This window comes from Brachionichthys hirsutus, unplaced genomic scaffold, assembly GCF_040956055.1.
Source record: "Brachionichthys hirsutus isolate HB-005 unplaced genomic scaffold, CSIRO-AGI_Bhir_v1 contig_180, whole genome shotgun sequence".
Lineage (NCBI taxonomy): Eukaryota > Metazoa > Chordata > Actinopteri > Lophiiformes > Brachionichthyidae > Brachionichthys > Brachionichthys hirsutus.
In genome coordinates, this window is record NW_027180417.1 from 127969 (window position 1) to 150382 (window position 22414).

A 22414-nucleotide genomic window follows, 5' to 3' on the forward strand; every position below is an offset into this window, starting at 1 on the left:
AAGGAGCTCATGTTTTCAATGGCATCTGTTTGTTTGTTTCACTGGCTTTTAGCAGAATTACACAAAAGCTATGTGACAGATATCCATGAAATATGGAGGGAGGGCAGGGCACAGAATCATTTACATTTAGTAGATCCGGTGCCTGCAAAACCCAAGAGGTTTCCATGAAGCATGAGGTTGGGCATGTAATGAAGAAGATCTTCAGAATTTTTATAGTGGACCTGGATTCAGGGTTGGATCCACGCATTTCTTTTTTACTTCCTTTAACATTGCAAGATAAGTCATTTTCTGGCACTTTTATCAAATATGAATAAATATCTTTACAGGCTTTCATGAAACGTGGTGAGAGTGGGGCATGTTGAGAGGGAACCATTGAATACTGGAGGTATTCAGGATAAAGGAGAGGGTTTTTTTTACCATCTTGATCAGGCACGCGTCTTCCTGGAATATGAATTGGTGTTTAATTTAATTTAGAGGGCCTTGCTTGGTACTCGACTGAGCAATGTTCCACAACCCTTTTTCTAAAAAATTTGGAACAATGTAAAATGTCATTTCAAGCGTGGTGATTTACTTATCATTGCATACCCATTTTGTTTTTTTAAATTTACAGTGTTAGACCTCTTTTTGGATTCTTGATTTCAAAATAAAGATTAAAGAATCAATAGTTCATCGAGACAGTATCCTCACCCGATCTGCATTCATGTATCCTCCCTGCTTTTTTTTCCTATATTCTACCTGAAAGAAAATACAAACCAAATGAAAATCCTACTTGATTTATTCAGCTACTGCTTTTTAACCCACAAGAACAAAAGGGAAACTATAATTAGACTGTATTCATTGTGAAATACAGATTTAAATCATTGTGTGTTAATATGTTCTGGTCGTTAACCCTACATAGGCATCACTATGACCTTGTACTTCCTGATATACCTCAGGAAGGACATTGTCCCCAAGTACCAAATTATAATTGGGTAGCTAGAAACTAAAGTTAAACTTTAGAACGTTCACAAACTCTTCAACTTTCTCTTATTAATTCAGCTTCTTCACATAATTCACACTCTTTTCACAATATGAGATTAAGTTGCATGCCCTTTTGAGGATTTCATAGAATAGATGTTGGCGTGGTTGACATCTTTGTCGGAATAGAATGGAGGCAGAAATAAATCTGAAAGTGTTATTTCATGAAGTGTTCGAAATCCTAGAATCATTGTTCACTTCATGTTCATAACTATTCCATTGAAATGTTCGAATTATATCTATCCAGTGTCTCAGCATGTTCACAATGAGGTCATTCCCACGGGCATTTTCCTGATTTACTCAAAGGTTAGACTATACATTGTTCACCATCTAAACCAGAGTATGCATCGCCACGGCAACTTTTACCTGCTGCTGAAAGACAGCTGATTCAGATGAGCTAAGTAATGCAGATCCAGACACACACACACACACACACACACAAGGGCACATCAGGACATTTTCCGGTTTTAAGTCTGCTCATTCACATCGTCAAATACAGTTTCCACTCGGCTGATGATGATTGTCCACTTAAACCTACAATCCTGTAATTCACTGATTGGCCCATTCATGTTCAGCTACTTCTGGCATTTCAGTCCATTTGCATGTTTCATTCACACAACCTCTACATCTATCTCTATCACTCAGTCTCACGCACACACACGCACACACAAACGTCCACTTACACACGCATGCATGGGCACACACAAATAGAAGCACATATTGACACAAAGTGCTACTATACTACCACTCATTATGTCTCTTTTTGTCCTTTTTTCAGTCTCAATATTTGTCACCCTTCATTTACAGAATTCATTAAAGTATCTAACAATATGAGAACTACTGTTATTATTATTATTATGATGATGATGATGATACTTATTTTGAGTATTCTCTTTCACACACAAAACATCTGTCCTATGGAGCCTACCCCAGCTAACTGGGCGTGAGATGGGCTGAACTAAACTTGGAGGTACCACCTTAACTCGACTGAATATTTTCGGTGTTAGGGGCCAGAGAACCCAGAGGGAACCCATGCACATGCGGAAAGAAACTACAAACACAGACAAGTCACAGATCTGTATGTGGATTTGAACCCAGAACAGTCCTGCTGTGAGGCAAGAGACTTGCACTCTGCACCACTGCGCTGCTGACGGCTTACCAGAATGATTTGATTTGAAACAGTGCCACCGTGCGTATTTTCAAACAAGGAGTCTAGCTTTTGGACAGAAGACAACAGGAGCTTATCCTTAGAGCAGTTAACTACTCACTGCTTTGCTCAGTGGCACTTTGGCAAGAATAAGAGGTATTGGAAATGTAATACCAGCCACCTCCCAGCCTTTAACACACCTGAAATATTGTGCATCTGCTGTGTATTGCTGAGAACCACTCCAACAGCCTTTAGTCATTAATCAGCCTCGCTGCCTCGAGGATATATTTAGTTTCCAGCTGACTGTGGTGATAATCTAATTATTGCAGCCGACATCTGATCAGGCCTGAGTGACAGCAGGGCAGCGTCGCCCGCACCAATGTTATTGCTATGATTAATCACCGCTGCTTAATATTTCCTTTCCTCAGCTGTATCCTGTGGTAACCCGGGCACGCCAGCACACAGCAGGATCGTCTTCAGCGATGGCATTACCTTTGGCAGCTCTGTGGCATATGCATGCTGGGAAGGTTTCAAAACATCAGGCCTAACCACCAGACACTGCACCACAAATGGGACATGGACAGGACAGCCCCCAGACTGCACTGGTAGGCTAGGTTTTAGCATCTCTGCTTGTGTTACAGTTACCTGTGTTATTAGTGTGTGCGTGTGTGTGTGTGGGGGGGGGGGTCTTTATTATGAAAAAAAAAATACCACATACTGAACAAGTTTCATTTGTTTCAAGAAACACAGCAAGTACCAGCCGTGCTGGTGCGTGCAGAGAGGATTTTTAGGGGTGGGGGGTTTCGGTAAAGAAGTATAAATTGTGCGTGGACGGAGCAACACGCTGCTGTACAAGGGTGAACTTATTGTGTCTGAGATTTTTATTTATTTATTTGTTATTCTTTTAACCGACTTAAAGGTGTGAGGAAAAGTGAGAGATGAAGCAGGGATGTGCTTCAGGGGAGGCAGTCTCGGGCCAAGGGGAGTAGGAGGATGAGGTAAAGAGGAAGGCATGTGTCAGTAGAAATATGTTTGAAAGCATGCGTGTTATTATTTCAGTATAAAGATGACGTTTGCAGCCCAGGTGCATTACCCTACTACTGTAAGGTTTCACCTGACAGCTATACACGACATACTCCTTTCTTGACGTGGAGAAAAAGAGTTACTTGCTTTAATATTGATTTACTCTGGTGCTTCTCTGATGCTTCTCCTATACAGTGGTGGAGATGTTCCTGGTGTTTATTATTTGTGGGGTCCATGGGCCTACATATTCATACGTCCAAAGATTATCAACAATCTTACTATGGAGACAACATATCGAAGCGATGCAGATACTTATGCATCCAGAAAAAGAACCAAATATCAAGTTCCTTTGTTCTCTGCAACATCATTACCGTACATTTTATTTAACCCCCCCCCCCCCCCCTCAGTGTTTATTCAATTGTGTTTTTTTAAAGATATTTCCAGATCTCCCACAACACATGACCTTGTAAATGTTCTATCGTCTCCTTCAGTGATCAGCTGTGGAGACCCTGGGCCAATCGCCAACGGGATCTATTTTGGAAGGGAGTACAACTACAACAACACGGTGACCTACCACTGTAACCCTGGTCATCTGATGGAGACACCTGGAGCTGGACGCAACATTCTGCGCTGCACTAAAGATGGAACCTGGAATCAAACCAAGCCCAGCTGCAAAGGTATGAGAAGCTGGCAACATATATAACATGTTTAGCATTAGCATGTCTCAAAGAGGCTTTGGGCATAGACAGTAAATTAGATCTTTTCCAGCTCAGTTGTATTTAATGACCGGGGAAGGAACCCAAGTTCCACAAACTGAGCAACAAAGCCACACAATCTTTGCCCAGAGAGTGTGTCCCAATATTCCAGTCCCTTGTTTAAATAGACTTCTTGGTATAGACATACACATAATGTTTTTACCACTTACACTCTGTATAAACTCATACATTTAGCTTTCGTCAGTGATCCAAGCTATCCAGTGTTGATCCAGTAATTTTGAGTAAGCAACAAAACGTTTTTATTTCTCTCCGATTCAATTTGAAAAGGTTGTTAAGCTGCGAATGATCAACTTTGAATGAGCCGTCATTGCACGGTTGATTAATGCGGATTTTTGTTTGCTGCTCAGGGCAGGCGATTGTTATGCTTTTTAAATTGGATGCTTTTGTATGATGCACTTGGTTCACTGATCTGAAATTTGGACATCTTGCGTCTGCAGAATGAGCAGTTGCAGAGATATTGGTACTGCAGGCAATCTGGAAACACTCATAAACGCCAGATTTGGCGATAGTCAGGTTTAATTCACAACATGATTCAACAAAACAGCCATCTGCAGATGCTCTTTATTTCTACCAGTGGAAGTTGGCAACCCCATACGCATATTTAGCAGTCACTGTGTGCACCAGGACTGGGAGAAGCTGCACAGCAACTGCTACGAATGGAGAAAACGTATGTGGTGTTGCCCACTTAATTCAGACAGGTGCAGTAGACGGATGAAGCGCTTTACCGTGCATGTGTCTTCTCATGTCATTTGGCAAACATGGTTCACTACTTATATTATTAGATCAACGTTACTTGGTTCAGGAACACTTTGGAAAAACATTATTGACATTGAACATTGGAAATGACTACATACTAATTTGTTCACCTTTTACACCACTGGAGACATTTGGGATTCAGTGTCTTACGTAGAATTACGTCAACGTTCAAATGACATAAATGCAAATAACTAGGAGTAGGCATTGTTATGAACACTGATGCAATGCATGCGAACAATTCATTAGTTGATATCCCATAATTAATGACTACACTTTAAATGAATGTATATGTAAATTTGCAGATTATTTTTGCTACAAACTACAAACCAACATATTGAATGCTCTATAAAACATGAATTTGAAGTGTAAAAACCGTTGTTGAAATGATCTAACTAATGAATGATCCATTATTCTAATATATCTGTACACTTGTAATCTGAATATCACGAAACATGTCACATTTTAAATATGAAAATCAGCATATTAATGTGAGCTGCCATATTTAATGAGAATATTTTGACTTTTACAGTTCATTAGAAAGGGGCTAAGGGAAGATTAACTTTGCTCATTACAGTAACAGAGTGTAAAATAATGGCCTCTTTCCTGGAAAAAAAACGAAGTAGAAAAAAAAAAAAAAAACGTCTTAAAATAAATGAATCACACTTTTACAACAGCGCATATTTAGCGTTTTATACTGTGATACCCACCAATAGCAGAGGGGAATGTTTCCCGAGATCATCCCCGCTGTTTCTTCCCACAAAGAGGAAATATCCTGCCGTCTCCAGCAGTTGCAGAGGCTTTGAACCGAGATGAAAAACTTAGAAAGCAGGGAGAGGGGCTACTGTGCAAGAACCAGAGGAAGATGCAGAGAGTGGCAAAAACCAAGAAGTAAAAGATACTCTAGGTGATAGGGAATGAAACTGCATGAGGCCTTAAATTTAAAGTGATCATTACAAGGAGAGAGGAATAAAGGGAAGAGAGGAATACGAGAGGGGGATAAATAGGAAAAATTCTGTTAAGTGTTCTGTTGCTCTGTTCCTCCCGTCTTTGCTCCCATTTTGTTCTATGGTTTAGGTTATTTTGCTGTTGTATTTCTGTTCAGTTCTACGGTTCTCTTCCCATCGCTTTGGCTCCCACTTCAAAGAATTCACAATTCTTCAGTTCATCCTGTTGAGGAACATCACCATTTTCCCACAGACACACGGAAATGTCGAGAGAAAAGTTGTAAGACATTTGAATATAGCTTGACTGGCGAAATGAATCAAGTGAGGAAGGAGAAATTGAGCAAGCGAAGCGATGAAGAGGGGGTGTATAGCGGACAGAGTGGAGGAAGGAAAGGAGGAAGAAGGGATGAAGTAAGGGCAATTAACAAATTAAGTAGTGAGAGAAAGTTAGACAACAGAGGTGAGAAAAATGACAGAAAAATGAGGCAGAGATTAAGAAATGAAAAATGGGAGGTGGAAAATGAGGCCAAGTGGTTGAATAAACAAGGGAGAAAGAATGCGATTAGCCATGTGGGGCTACAATGAGTAAGAGATGCAACAGCGAATGAGAGACAGGAAGCAACTGATGGGAGAGAGGCAAATCAATACCTGCCCCCAAAGCGGTAAACACACAGTGAGAAAAGGGATTAAGCCCATGAAATGTGTTGACTAGGTGTATAGCGCAAAGAGGGCTATGCCTAAAATACTAAAACAAGGAATGGAGAAGCAGCAATGATGCGAAAAGAGGTTAAGCAGTGAAAAACAAAAAAAACAGAAGTCTAGAACTGTGGCAGGAGGGAGGAAAAAGAAAGGGAGGGAGGAGAAAAGGGCAGGATGACAGAAAGGAGGCAGGGGGGCACAGTGTGGATTATGGGGATGTGAGAGAAAACAGGAAAGTTTGAGCAAAGGGAAAAGTGTCAAAAGATCATGTGGTGAGTGAGGAGTGGAGGTGAAGCAGAAAGAGATGATGATGGAGGCGCATCTATTCACAACAGAGGAGAGACACAAAGAAAAGATGAGTTCAGAAACCAATTACAGACCAAAGAACACATTGCTTTGAGCATTAGAGACCAGCAGACATATTGTTCTGGAAGATGAACTTCTTGAGTCAATAAGATTGTTGTTGTCCATTATTAGTCGTGTGAAGTTTGATCACAAGCTGCTGTCCCTGTCCACACTACACTACACTACAAAAAATACTGTCGGACATATAGGCCTATAGTTTATGTGCTGTGTTGTTTTAATAGGATTAGCAACAGGCAAAACAAATTACAGAGAGAGAAGTCGCATTGAGAAAAGGAGGATTTCCATTCGGGGGTGTATTTATAGTATTGTTACCCCCCCCCCCCCCCCCTAGCATGTAATGTCCGTCTGTCTGTTCATCTGTTTGTTAACATATTTTTGTTTGGAGCATAACTCTAAAGCATCTCTTTTTTTTCCCCATGAAGCTTGGCTAACATGTCAACCATATGTTGGACTGTTGCCGTGTACTGTGGAGCCTCAGTGCTCTCAACACGCTGCCACGTAAGAGCCCAGTATAAAAAACAACAGGAACACAACCATTCATTTCCATTTTGTAACTGGATATAAAGTTGCCGTTTCTGAACTTAATCCAGACGAATTATTTATGGACGTGTTCCCAAGCTGTCGCTTAGATATCTTTACGATTATTTATCAGTAAACAGCAGTTTGCACATTTATAGCTGATGTTGCTGTCATGCAGTCAATATATGTCAATAAAGAATAGTATTGCTTTTAATCCACTGAAGGAGAAATACCTTTATAGATCAATTTACTGCCTATCACAGCGGACGCACAGGTAGAAATGATAGGAGTGTATCCACACAGATGGCAGCTTTATCTACTACAGTCATAGTAATCAAACAGTTTGTCAAAAAATAGACATTAATGACCACAATATCAAATATGTACACAATAATAGCAATACATTATTTTAAAATAGCAGATTTCAAGTTACTTTGATTCTCGTGTTACTGATTGGGTCAACTGCATCTAAGCCTCGCTCTCTCTCTCTCTCTCTCTCTCTCTCTCTCTCTCGCTATCTCTCTCTGCCTGTGTGAACTGTATATCATCGTAGCAAAGTGAATTGAGCGTGAAACCATCTGTTTCCTGGTTAGAACAGAATTACACTGACTTTATTAGAACATTTGAAAGCGTGCAGATGGTTGTAATTAACTCACATACTTAGGATCACGCACGCTAATGCTGAACATACACAGATGTTTATCATGAACAGTATATTGTATGCACAGATAACACATGCTCACACAACACACTTCCAACACAAACAGGTGAGTGCATTTGTCCTGTGCATCCCTGAATTGTATATTTTTATTCATCCCTGCATATTTGGAAGCTGGTGACATCATCAGGTATATATACACAATATCCTGACATATTATCACAGAAATATTTCTGTATATGAGGGATGATTTTTGAAAGCAAATGCATGCATTTAATCTTTTTCTGCATATGTTATGCAAAATAGCATTTATTAAATAAAGTTTTCTAAGATTTGTATTTTTGTGAGTTGGTATTACATAACTCTCTCCAACAGTGAGTTTCAAGTGTAAATGTAAATCATCCATCATGAGGACATCAGAGATTAGAGGGAGGAGGGCAGGGTGCGGCTCAATGGTTGGCCTCATTAGATTTCCTTTATTTTCTCTGGTACTTACTGAACACAAAGTCTTTGGCAAATTTCAGAAAGGTTGTGTAGGTTCTGAGACATCCAAGTTAAACAAGGACTTAAAGAGGTCGGGTTAATTCTTCGTTTTTGCTCTTTGTGCTTCAGAAAGGTTCTTTTTTAAAACACTGTTTCGTATCTTCCACATCTTGGGACTGCATAAATACACCAGGGATGTGCGTTAACTGTTTTTTTTATTGTTCACTTTGAGTGGCTAAGATCTCATCGTGTTATTTGGAGCTGATGTATTTCTCTCCACTGAAGATAAAATTGCTGATTTTAGCAAAAGAGAAAATAAAATAAAACATGCCACTATAATTACGGATTTATTTACATACTTTTTTTTTACTCTGTGTTTGTGTTTTACTGCTTGGAATTTATTGAAAACATTACTTTAAAGTGGTACTAATGCCAGTAACAAAATCTACTTTGTCATTATTCAGACATGTCCATTTCAGCATTATACATGTTATATTATTGGATTGTGAATATTGATAAAGTAATGTTTGCATTGTTCTACTGTTTGAGCAAGTACAGGTTGAGATCATTTCACCTGCTTTATAAACTTTATCTGCTCGTAGCATGTGAATTTCCCCCCAAAGGAATACATTTTTATTTTCAGCAATTTCAGTTTTCAAACATATTATTTTCTTTGTGCGGAAATATAAATAGCAGGAAATGGAAAGTTCAAGCATGTCAAAAATGTACTTAAGAACTAGACTAGTAAATATACATTTTTCACAAAACTGTTAATGTTAATGTTTCACAAAATTGGCAGCAGCAATATTATTTTGCCCATTAGTTAGAACTTGCATTCAGTGGCCAGAGCAGAATCCCAGACAGGATCTTAAACCAGGGAACCTCTATTCCGCTCAGATGTGGGGATTAACATAATGTGATATCAATACGGGATGTGATCTTTTACTTCTTTGTGTTTCAGTGATCCAGTGTGGACCTCCTCCTCAAGTGCATAATGGGAAAGTGGAAGGAACCGACCATTCGTGGGGATCGAGCGTTAGTTACAGCTGTTTCCATGGTTATCAATTATCCATCCCCGCTGTGTTAACGTGTGAAGGGAATGGGGCGTGGACGGGAGACGTGCCGCAGTGTCTGCGTAAGTTGGCTGGCCTACACTGACTTGGAACGGCTGCTAAGCAACTTGACATGATCCATATCACTGTTTCTTATTCAGCAGTTGTTCATGCAAGGTTCCAACTGTGTCTGTTGTCTCTTTGAAGCTGTTCTGTGTGGCGATCCTGGTTCTCCTGGGGGAGGATACAGAGAGGGGAGCATCTTTTCCTATCGGTCAGTGTAGCATTTTCTGACTTCGACACTGCCGTTCTGTGACTGATAATGTGGCTTTAATATGCCCCGGACACTTTTTGTCTATTTTACTAAGTACAACGGTATTTCTCTCCTTACGCAGGTCCGAGGTCCGGTTCTACTGTCACGCCCCCTACTTGTTGGTGGGATCTGTCTCCAGAGTCTGCCAAGCTGATGGAGCCTGGAGTGGCCAACAACCCGCCTGCATAGGTAACTTAGAGACTAGCAACACATGACCAACAAACACATTTTGTCCTCAAACACGCTGAAATTGTCTATTTTAGTTTTTAAAATGTAATGTAAGCAGTTACACCTAGCTTTGATTGTATTGTTAGTTAACAGAATATCTAAACATACGAAATCCATGACATTTCATGCAGAGGGACAAGCTTACATGTGAGTCATGGATCAAGGTTCAGATCCAGTCATTTCTGTATTTATTTTTAAGTCTTGTCAGACTGCCCATCTACAGTAGTTTCTATAAAGATTCTATCTTGGAAATTAGCCCAGCATTTTCATTTTTTTTATAGTGAAATTTAGCTTTTTGTGCTGACTGCTCTGTAAGCCTGAAGCTTATTTTGGAGCAAGTTATGTAATTGCATAGGGAAAAAGCTAAATCACTGTGTCAGAGCTGAAGTGGAAGGCAGCCTCGGAGCAACACCTTGGCCATCAAAGAATCATATCCTCTATTTTCAATGACTATTATCTGTCATACATAGAAGCATAATGTTTCCACGGTCCCTTATATACCCTGACAACTATTGGATGACTTATTTTACCCTTCTACCCTTTATAACTGCTGATTTATGATGGTAGCCTTTTTTTTATTTTATTTTAAGACTGATAAGTTCTTGCTGAGGGAGAAAGTAAACATTTATTCAAGTACTTGTTCAGCACTTTTGCAGAATTTGTACTTGGCATACTGTGTATAGCGACTGACTGATTACACCAGACTCTGCTGTGACTGTGAAATGCAGTGATGTATCAAAAGGTTTTGTTGATTTTATTCCAATGTTCATTGTGTTTGATAAACCATTGTATTTCAAAGTCACTCCTGTTTAGTGTAATCAGTCAGTCACACACATCATTAGTTTTCATCGATTACATTTAGCCTTGTTTGTGGGTCTCTGTTTATGACTGTGATTGTTGGTGAGTGAATTGAATGCATATTTTACCAGATGTGATTTTTAGAAAAAGCCTCCATCCCATTTTCCCATTAAGTAAATGTAAAAATCCAGATTTTCTTTTTCCAGACGGGTATCCGGATCGCTCTGAAAATTTAATGGGATCTAAGTGTAGACCATGGACCATCTTCAGATTGTTTTTTTGTCAAGCGCTATCCAACTGTTTTTTTGTAATCCTGCTAACAAACAAACAAGCAGACAGACAGATAGACAAAGACAAACGCCATCAATAACATAACCTTCTTGGCAGAGGTAATAATACTTATGTAAAACTTGATAATACAATGTGCCGGTACTGTAGCTGGCAGTCTGTTAAAAATATTTTTACAGCTATGATTTAAGCACAAAAATGCTTTTCTGATTTGCAGAATGATTAATAAGAATGGAGAACCTATGGTTTTGTGTGTTTGTGTGTACACATAGACCCAGCTTTCAACAGTTGTCGTGATCCAGGAACACCAGCTTATGGCATTCCAGTCATGGCCCAAGGTTTTCAGGTCAGAAACGTGTCCGTGTACTTGATAAATCAGCTGTACAATTGTTCAAATTATACATTTTCCGATAAAGCTGAAACCTAAAGTTAATCTTCCCATTTATACATTTAAAGACACTTTGAATAAAGGTCAACCTTCAGATTTTCTAGTGAATTTGTGAGGTATCACTGCTTAACATCTCCAGTTGTTGAATAGCTGTAAGAAATACATTGAGAAGGGTTTTAGTTGACCATTTAAAAAAAAAAAAGATACCCCAAGGACTTTGCTGGTTTATATCATCCAATGTTGTAAAAGAGCTAAGTTGCAAAGTCCTTCAATGAAGCATCATAAAATTGGGATTCAGTTCAAATTGGAAACTCAAAAGTCACGTTTCTAAACACAAACTTTGCAGGTGGCAAAAATAATCTGCATTTTCTTTTGTATCAGTGACTGAGCTATCTTGAGCCCAGTTGAAGACATGTTGATGGAGTGTATTGGCTGTGCAATCTTAAATGGAATTTAAGCAAACAAGCAAATCCTTCAATTTGTGGAGGTATGATTGGGTATTATAAATTGTCTGTCTCATATATCCCCTGGCATCGCTAATAAGAAAAGTAGTCATTACCGCCCACATCAAGCAGGTCTATTGTCTAGACAAAGAGATTCAGTGAGAGAAAAAATACCCATTTATCATTGTTTAATTAGATTTAAAGAGTCACCAATGACTCAAGTTTTGACAGTAAAATAATTGTATTTCATTTTATTTTACCTCATGCTGGTGATGTTGCAGGTATTAAGAAACGATACCCTTTTTTTGTACACTTACATAATATAGGTTGGCAGTAAGATTTCCTTCAAGTGCCGAAAGAGCTACCACATTCTTGGTTCCACCTCAAGAACTTGCCTAGAAAACCTTACCTGGAGCGGAACCCAACCTGAATGCATTGGTAAGAAATAACTTTGCCTCTTATTACTGCTCTGTGTACTAATTTAATTTGTTCTTACCATAGATTGTGTTCATCTATGTGTCACTCATAAGGATTAAGCTATTAATATTGTAGTTTTCGTAATGTCGTATTTGGTTTTGTATAAGGAAATAAACCTGTCAGTGTTAAGCTTGTATTATTTATTGTTTCCCCCTCTTCCCTGTTACTCAGCCCATTCTTGCAGACAGCCAGAGACCCCGGCTAATGTGGATGTTCAATCTATGGAGCTGCCCACTTTAGGATATACACTAATCTACACCTGTCAAGATGGTTTCTATCTTGCTGGGGGATCAGAGCACAGAATCTGCAAGAGTGATGGGAGATGGTCGGGCAAAGCCCCGCTCTGTAAAGGTATTAAGATCCTGTCTTGAAAGTGCACTGCTTGCATAATGTCTGGATGTTTATGTAAAATCCTATCTGTCTGGAGTTTGTATGTTCTCCCCGTGTCTGCGTGGGTTTCCTCCAGGTTCTCCGGTTTCCTCCCACCTCCAAAAACATGCAAATTAGGCGAACTGATTATTCCAAATTGTCCATAGTGTAGGAGTGTGTGCTTGAATGGTTGTCTGTTACTGTGTGGCCCCGCGATGCGCTGGTGACGCACCCGAAGTGTACCCCGCCTCTCGCCCATAGCCAGCTGGGTTAGGTTCCAGCACTCTTTGATTTCTTTGCAATACCATGATGCACAGATTCGCTCTCATTCCTGTCACATTAAATATGCCGTCTATTTCCACCTTGTCTGTACCAAATACATTGTCAACAGGCATAATTAACTTCGCTGAAGTTAGTGCTATTTTCTGTTTTAGTTGGAGTGAAAATCAATCCCAAAGGCAGAGGAGAGTCCGACGTCCAGAAGAACAAAATCCGAGGTATGAAGAAAAGACTGCTATACACACATTAGTACTTAAGCCACGTGTTTTCTTCAAATCCGGTTAATCATACTATGTTCTAATGAGGAATGTTTTAAATGTAAGTATTTTCCAAACAGCACTGGCTATGTTTGGTTTATGGGTTTCATGGGTGCTGACTAAAAAGTCTTCTGCAGTCTTATTTGAGGTTTACAGGAGGAAATATTCAGGGGCAACACCGTAAGTGTGAAGTAGGATTTGATAATCGATATTTTTCATCTCCATGGAGCCAGTGAGGAGAGACTAAGACTGCAGAAAAAGAGCATGTTTTTGCAATATTGTACACGAATACTGAAGCTGATTAGTTTTGTCTAAGTCACAGCTTTACATGTGGGATTTAAAGACCACAAGAAATGTCTCAACAGGTAAATACATTTTGTCTTTTTCTTGGCAAACACAAAAGGCCAGTCATAATCCTGACCATTTTCTCCTCAGAGTTTAATAAAGGGATTGTGACTGGGAAAGACTGAAAACACAGTGACAGGATGACGACAGCTGGTCCCTTCAAACTGAATCGCTGGGTCTTGCTGTTCGTGCTTCGAGGCAGCGGTTTTAATCTTTTGTTGAACTAAATGTCAAATAAGCTTTGAATAACTTCCTGCGTTTGTGTTTGTGGTTCCGGTACAGTTCCAGTGGATGTGTTCTCTCCCAGCTCGGAGTGGAGCGGTTTCTACGAGTATCTAGGGAAGAGACAGGCCACCACATTTACGGTCACTGGATTCAATGGTACCAGTGGCAGAGTTAACGTCATATTACTGGACACCAGCGGAGTGTCAATAAGACTGTCAGGTAAAAAAAAAAGAAGAAAATGGATATTGTTGTTGTTGTTAGCTTGAAATAGAAACTACATTCCTTTCATGTCTGGTCATAACCAGCTCTCATTTATGCTTACTCAGGCTTTGCTGCTACCTCTGTGGAAAGTGGTGCGATTCTAGAAATCGCAACTAAAACGCTCAATGAAAATATAAACTCACACACCCTGAGAGGTAGAACAAAATAATTGTGATGTGCAAGAGCTTCGGAGCGCACAGAGAAGAGGAATTATAGGACATTAATATGTTAAATAATGCAACATGCGAGGGTAGCAGTGGGAACTATAAACTGCCTGGCAAGACTTTTCCTTTACACCGGTGCAACTGCAGAGCAGCCACACCAGTCTGCAGGGCCATGGCATCACTTCAGCAGCATCAGCTCTGCAGATCCTGATCTGGTTTTTTTTTAATTACATACCGGTACTGTATGTATTGTAGATAGATGGAAGTATATCCTAGACAGGCAGGTTCACAAAATAAAATACACAGCTGTGAAAACCTCCAAAAGTGTGTCATTTCAGCAACTCGGTGCCTCTCCCACTGACACTCATGTATGGTTTGACAGCTTGCAATCAATAGTTCAGCCTGATCCTGGGTTTATGAATAATCTTCTGTGGGCGGGAGAGAAAAGGGCTCTCAGCATATAAAATGATTTCATTTTGAATGTGTTATATTTCTTTTACATGGGCCTGTCATATTAAACAGCAACAGTCTCTGTGCTGGCTCTATACTAAATCAAGTGGAGACATCTAGCTGAAGGGTAAATGTCACTTTTCCCCCCCAGTAATGTGTCGAGTGCCGAGTGAAGTAAATAGAGTATGATAATTCAAAATGTCATCATGTCTCCTTCGCTCTGTTTGCCAGTCAGCGTGTCTGTCTGGTTTCCCACCACCCTGCCAACCTCCCACGCAACCTTAGTGGCTTTATCGGTTCTCGTTTAGGTCCAACACGCATTAGACACTAAGTTTTACTTATTTAAATTATTTTAGGCTGTGGAGATGACCTCGTTATTTTGTATCTCCTTATTCATCCAGGTTCCTATAAGTCAGAGGAAAACCAGCTGCTTTTGAAAGTCTACCAGGTGAAAGGGCCGACCGAGCATTACCTCGGCAAATTTAAAAATGACAACTGGGCTATGGATGGATATGTAAGACACGCTTCCTCTTATTTTCCTTTGTGAATCATTTTAAAATGTCCTTTTCCATTTTGTAATTAAGTCAATGCCACCTTATGAAAATAAGATTAATTAGCATTCGCTTTGCTGGATGGGGTCTTACAAGAGAGGCGTATCAAAGCTCCTGATTAAATCCTTGCTCACATTGTGCAAAACATTTTAATATACAATGACCTCTATTTAACATCTTTTCAAGCAGATTAAGGGTGGGCTTTATCATAAAACACTTTTCTCTCAAAAGTGTGAAAAAAAAGGTTAGATTCTAAAAGATTGTCACCGTTACTGTCTCTAAAAGTTATCACAGTCCATAAATCTCAATCCATTTATCGCTACATGCACCATATGGCTGAAATGCCAGTGCTGTCACCTTTTATTTGTTTATGCTATCTTTTAAACTCCTCTAGAAATGTTATGTAGTGTTTTGAAGAAACAAGACAACCTATGATTAACTATTAATATTATTACGTAATGTAATCAGCCATTCAGATTGTTGTGTGTAAAGTCTAGTTTCCACCTACAGGGTGGCTGCTGCTGCCCGGGGGGGGGGGGGGGGGGGGGGTCACAATAGGGCAAAAAGGCAAAAAACAAAACAGAAATGCATAAAGATGAATTGGATGAGTTCAAAGCATTAGTGCTTTTTTGTTAGAATTGGTAACACTTAGAGAGAAATAAAAACACAATTTTTATCAGATGAATAATTAATTTCTATTTCACATTTAGGAATAAGTCTAATATCATGCACTACTGCCAGAACTAATGATTCTTGTGCTAAAATGTGCACATGGGAGAGCTCCACACTCTCATTTACTAAAGACAGGGTTTCACACAGTTTCATTCTGGTGTTGGAAAACTTCAGTGAATACTTAAAAATCAATACACAAGATAGTTCTTATTATTTATAGTATGTCTGTAATATTATTACATTTTCTATGTCACATGCCAATAGGTTATGTCACAAACACTCAAAACATGTAAGTTGGCAATTAATTTATGTTGTGTAATGCCCGGTCTCAGAACAATGTTTGTAGTAGCTTTTTTTTTATTATTATTATTATTATTATTATTATTATTATTTGTACTTGTTGTTTCGTTTTGTTTGTTTTTCTGTGAATAAAGTAAAAAAAAAAAAAAAAGAAAACATGTACATGACCTGCTAAATATCTGTAGGGCTGCCCTTTTAAATGCTTTCTAATCCAGCCTTGAATTCCTTCAAGACTTTTCTGAGAATAAATCTCCTGTTTAAAAGAAGTGTTAGATGTTGTCTCTGTTTATGTATCCATATTATGATGAGATAAAGTTAGTGTTTTATTTTACAGGTTACTGCAGAATCAGACCAGAAGACATTTGTGTACCAGGGGCACATTCACAGTAAAGACTTTGGCAAGTTCCATCTGATGCGTCAAGGTAACATAAGCACCATTAGCTGCAGCAATAAACTCAACGTAAGGATATTCAGTGCAACTGTCAGTGTAGTGTAAAATACATTTTATTTTAGACAGAGCACACATCAGGAACGAAGCATCAGCACAAAAACTAATTTATTTTCCATGCTATGTGTTCATACTCATATCTCATGTCTGTCTCTGTACCCACAGGCCCTGTAACTATGACAGTGGATCCATCCAACCCCTACACAAACAGCAGCTCTGTGGCAGCAGCCATCTTGGTTCCTTTCTTTGCCCTTATCCTGTCCGGATTTGCCTTCTACCTCTACAAGCACAGGTAAGCCACATCCTCAATGTAAATCCGTCCGTCAGAAACAGACGTCTAGCAGAGAAGAATGCAAAGCAGGTGTTTGACTTCTGGCTTTGTTTATTATCTCTGTCAGAAAATATTGTGCTGTGCCCTCCGTCAAAAGTCATGTACTGGCATTAAACAGCATCCTTGATCAGTGGATCATCTGATGAATATATATTAGATGATATCCACCTTGAATTTTTTTCCACAGTGCTTATCAAAATTAATCAGCATGGCCTGAATGGCAGACGTTAGCAGAACATTTTTGAGGAAACAGAATGTATATTCAAGTAGAATTACACTTTCCAAAACTAATACCCCGCACCATTACATTACTATAATTGTGTTACACAGCCTGCTTGCCAGAGAGCAGTACTGAATGCTAATGCATGTATATTAAAATGATGGTTGTATGCAGGACATTGTCTGCTGACACAGATGACAATGAGAGACCAAAAGTCCCCTGGGGACCTGGCGACAGGTAAGACTGGCACCTGTCATGCACTTGGTTTCCAACAGCAACCAGACCTCCGCCCGCCGCCACATCCTCTGTCAAACTTCTCATCCCTTGTTTTTAGTTTTCAGATTTTTCTTCATACTGTTTAGTACGGCTGCACAATTAATTACAAATGTGAACTTCCAATTGTTTTAATTCATTAAACTGAATTAAACACTTTTTTGTGTATCACAGAGACATAATAATAAAAGTCTTAATGGATATTAATTCAGAGGGAAATGTAAAAGGCAACTTATATTAGGTCAAAGTAATTGGGGTGACATTTAAATTCAGGGGAAAATGAGCAGGTTTTTAAAAGCAGTGCAGCCCTACTGTCAAACCAGCCCTAATCTGAATCTAGATAAAGGGCATTTTATTTTATTTTATCTTTAATCTCATTGTCATCTCTATGTCAGCATAATGTCACCAAGAACAAATAAAGCATTTATATGTGAACAGATTAAATCAAATAATATGCATTTTACTTTAATCTGTTCCATTTTGTTATTTTTTTTTCTACTATTACCTGTATGTCTTCTTTAGGGTTAAGGTTAGGGTATTTTTTAAACTTTAATCTTGACTTCAATACTTGCTTTACTGAGTCCAGCTTAATGGCAAGGCAACAGAAGTAGAACTTATTTCCTAATGTGGCGACGCATATATGTAAATGAAAGCAAAAAGCAAGGTGTCCTCTGCAGTTTCTTCCTGCTTTGTCCCACATGTTTGCACCTGAATCTGATACTGTCAAATTAATTAAACCAAGACAGTACAGTGATTTGAACTGCTGTCACATTGGGAGGTCTGTGGTGTTTGCTAGTCTGCGTGCAGTTTTGTAGAGTAATGGGTTGAGGATGTAGGGTTGGCTTAGTGGCTCCCTGGGGTTGGATTTCCACCAGTGCACACACACACACACATAGAGACTCTTAATGAGGTCAGTTGAACAGCGTTTTAGGAGCAGTACTCCTCCCTGCTAATAGTTCCACGGGGTTTGGGAGTAAATGATTATATCTAACTGGATTATATGCCTGAATACCCTAAAATGTAATCTGCGACAACCAGAAAAATTAGAAGGGGTAGTTATATTTCACTGCCTGTCTGATGGCCTGTGGTGCATTTCCTAAAATCCTCATTTAGAAAAATCAAGTGGGTGGTACTGTTTTTGTTTTTAAATATTAGCAGTAAAATTGCACATCATATGTAATTTTGAAAGGTTCATTTTGCTGTCTTAAAAATCTTTGTATTTGTGGTTGACTTGCCAAATGCAGTTTCTGTACCCTTTCATTTATTTTTTTCATAAATACAACTTTTCAAGGACAACTGAAAATCAACTCGCACCAGATATGTGCCACAGACACCAGTTAATGCTTCTCGTTTTGTTTTTCAGGACACGCCCCAAGGTCCAGTTCAATGGCTATGTTGGCCATGAGAGCTCCAATGGCCAGGCATCCTTTGAGAACCCAATGTATGACACCAACATGAAGCCCACAGAGGCTAAAGCAGTCCGATTCGATACCACGCTAAATACAGTCTGCACTGTGGTATAGCCCAGCAAACCAGCCACGAGCTCTTCAGTGGTTCAGTCCCACTGACCTGTTGCAGTCTGTGGGCTGGGTAAACCAAACGGAACAAACATTGATTGAGTATTTGGACTTTTCTCTATGAGGAGCCTCTGCTGTAATATGCTGATTCTCTCTTAGCATGATCTGCACAGTGATGCAGCTCTGCTCCATGTTTTACAATGGCATCACCTCGCTCTGAAGTCTGAAAGAGTAAAATTGGTGTGAATCAATGAACAGGGAGGGAAAATAACGATGCCTTCAAATAACATGAGGAGCTTGGGATCACAATTTTTCTTAGATACATATCCAGGAAAAAACCAGAAAGATATATGGATGGAACTAATGGATCTTCTTTCCAGAGTGATGACATGTGCATACAGTACAATCTTTCACTTCTGCAAAATTTGAAAGCATAGTCAACTGGGTCTAACAGCCTCCAATTGCAGTTCAATCTGCAGTTTACTCATCCCTAACCCCATGCCAAATTTGCACAGTGGCTCACAAATTCTCCCGCTGGTTTTTACCAATGCAAGGTTCCACCCTCAGGGGAAGCACATAGACTAGTCCACCCATCAACCCCTTCCAGACATCAGATAGTAATAGGATGGTTCCTATCTGCCAACACAAATGTCATCATTAGTGCTGGACCAAAAATCTCCAACTAGAGTTCCATCCTACTGCCCATGACAGGACTGGACTCTCTCAAACAAAAGACAGCTTACAGAGTCTGTTCTGGTGGAATCTGCTACTGATTGCACAGGCTACTGTAAACCAAATGCAGTGTCGGATATGAGTATCAAGTTAGTTCTAGAATTGGGTTACTTGTGCTAGTCAAGCAAAGGTCAAATAGCAGTTGTGTCTTAAATGTTTGTTTTAGCCTACTTGGTAAATGGGTTTGGTTTAATATAGCAGGACAATCAAACAGTAAGGTAAGACAAGTTGTTGGATTTTATAATTACTTCCTGCTATTATTGTCTTATTAAGTTTGCCACTTGCTGTATTGCCTTTCTTGACCATGTCTACCTACAGTAATTGGCAACCAGTTAGGCTAAAACATACCAAATCAAGCATTTGCAAATGTGCTGTTTTTTTTTTTGTTATTCAGGTTTAGTATGATAACCTCTGAACACGATCTAGATGAGGTTTGGACCTTTCCAAATATTATGTAGTGTTACACACTTAAAACCAGTCCTATTAAACAAAATAAGTTAGACTATGTTGAACCACAGCACCTGACGATACTGGACTGGTTTCTACATGCCTGTCTAACATAATCAAAAATGCAGACAGCTGATCCCTGCTCGTGGACTAGCCAGGACTCTGTGCTTATTGTTGGAACAAGTGAAAACCTGGAGGCAATGAGCTGTCAAGATCATCAACTGCTGCAAACAGCTGTGGCCAAATCCAGGAAATGATTGGTCTCCTCTCAACTGTGGTCAGGATTATCAGTCAAGGGATGCCTGCTGTTTTTTTTTTCTACAGCATACTCTCAAACCACAAAATCTGAAAGGGATGCAAGGATTTACAGACTGGTTGACTGAAAGAAATTAGGTGGACAGAGACAAATGGACGGCACCTCTGTCAGTCACACTGGAAACAAAGAGACAAGGACAAGTTTCTATTACGAGAGAGAGAGAGACGAGTAATTATCTACAAGTGTCTCTTCTGATATTTTTCTTCAGTGAAGATATTGATGAACAGACTTCGTGTTCAAAAACCCAGTGGCCCTGTGGGACTTCCCAACCACTGCTGGGGACCCCAAAATATGAACTTTATCTCAACTCATAAACTGCACAAATTTTGCACTAGTGTGTTTTCTTTTTTGTTGTTGACTGGGTTATGAAAATAAGAGTAATTTTTGGGTCTGAAATGGGTTTGAAAAATTATTAATTCTAAAAAGAGAATTTTATTCAAAAGCTTCTATCTTTAAAAAGAGAACAAAGTAAATACATACAGGGTTAGAGTGTTTGTATATACACATTTATATTTCATCCTCTCTGCTAGCAGAAGGTGTAATAACATGTTATCATCTCCTTTATTCTGTTGCCATGACAACAAGCTAGCCAACCAGAAGGTTGGGATCAGTTTACAGTACTTGTGGACCTTTGAGATATGAGTCTCACGCATTCTGTTGCCATTATTATGACAGAGGTTGTTTCAGAAAGCTCTCACTGAATACTGTTGCTGCTGAAGCTGTACCAAACGGCTATAGCTTTAGCATTATATGCTACCATCATTTCAGATACCCTACTATAAATACCACTCCGAAGCTGTACTAAATAGTACCCCACTCTGGGTCCAATTGTCCACTTTTGTAACATGCAGTTAGAGCTTTCAGAAACCTTTTCTCCAGCGCTCTTTAGAAGGATGTGTATCCACAAATACTCACTTTGTCATGCATCTTCCTTCGACACATTTTGCACATCTGATGCACATGATCTTATGTCGACACACCTTTTTAAAGAGCTCCCAGTGTGTGTGTGTGTGTGTGTGTGTGTGATGGACAGAGAAAGAGAGAGAAAGAGTGGTTTCAGAATTGGTCATTTAAGGAGGAGGAAACGGATGCAGTATGGAGACAATATGCACAATTATTATTGTCAACAGCTATCATCCCTGAGCCCCTCCATTGTTCCAGATATTACCTCGCGTGCAGAGAGCATGTTGCATTGTGCTTATCAATGCTGGAACATCACTGCAACCCCATACACAAGTTTAGCAACCGTGACCTTGGATTCAGATTATTTCCTGTACACATTTGCAGGATCAAAAAAAAAAAAAAAACTCATCCTTTTAGATCACTGGCCCAGCTTGATATTTCACACAGTGTTCTCTCAAAATGTTTTTATTATTCAGAAAATGCTGCACTTGATTTAGATCACAGATGTAACTGCTTTCAATATGTGTGTCCCTAGATCTGGCTCTTTTGTTTGTGCCACACTTTCATGCACATCATTTGGCATTTGATTTGTTTAAAGGGCATTTTCTTTGTAAATTGCTTGATTTTTATTGTCTTAGTGAATTTTCCTGAGTTCTTCATGTTCTCAAAATTTTAGTCTCAGCTCTTATACCTGCAAACGATATATCACAAATGCTGAAAGTCACAACATTCTGACTGATATAACTGATTAAAATGCTTTTTTTCATTTCAATAGCAGTATTGTACTGTAGAACGTGACTAAATTCACTAAAAGCTGAGAGAAAATCCTTTGGCATGAGAAGGTTGTCACATCCTTCTATTTTGAAATGTGAAGTGAATCGCAGTCTCTATTTATATTTTCAGCGCCGGTAGTCAAAAGTGAATACGCTAAGCAAGGCTGTTGCAAATGAATTGTCCTAAAATAATTGGGATTGTGCCT

General features: G+C 39.3%; 1 protein-coding gene across 1 annotated transcript in view; it reads left to right on the forward strand.

Annotated features, from left to right (window-relative positions):
* Positions 1-19043, forward strand: part of LOC137914784 (CUB and sushi domain-containing protein 1-like) — a 116356-nt gene extending 97313 nt beyond the window's left edge. Inside the window, 12 exon segments of the mRNA XM_068758279.1 lie at positions 2593-2769; positions 3679-3864; positions 9350-9523; positions 9648-9714; positions 9836-9942; positions 11340-11413; positions 12225-12336; positions 12547-12726; positions 13908-14069; positions 15127-15239; positions 16786-16988; positions 18884-19043. Of these exon segments, the coding sequence (XP_068614380.1) occupies positions 2593-2769; positions 3679-3864; positions 9350-9523; positions 9648-9714; positions 9836-9942; positions 11340-11413; positions 12225-12336; positions 12547-12726; positions 13908-14069; positions 15127-15239; positions 16786-16988; positions 18884-19043 (1715 nt within the window).
* Positions 19044-22414: the final 3371 nt, after the last annotated feature.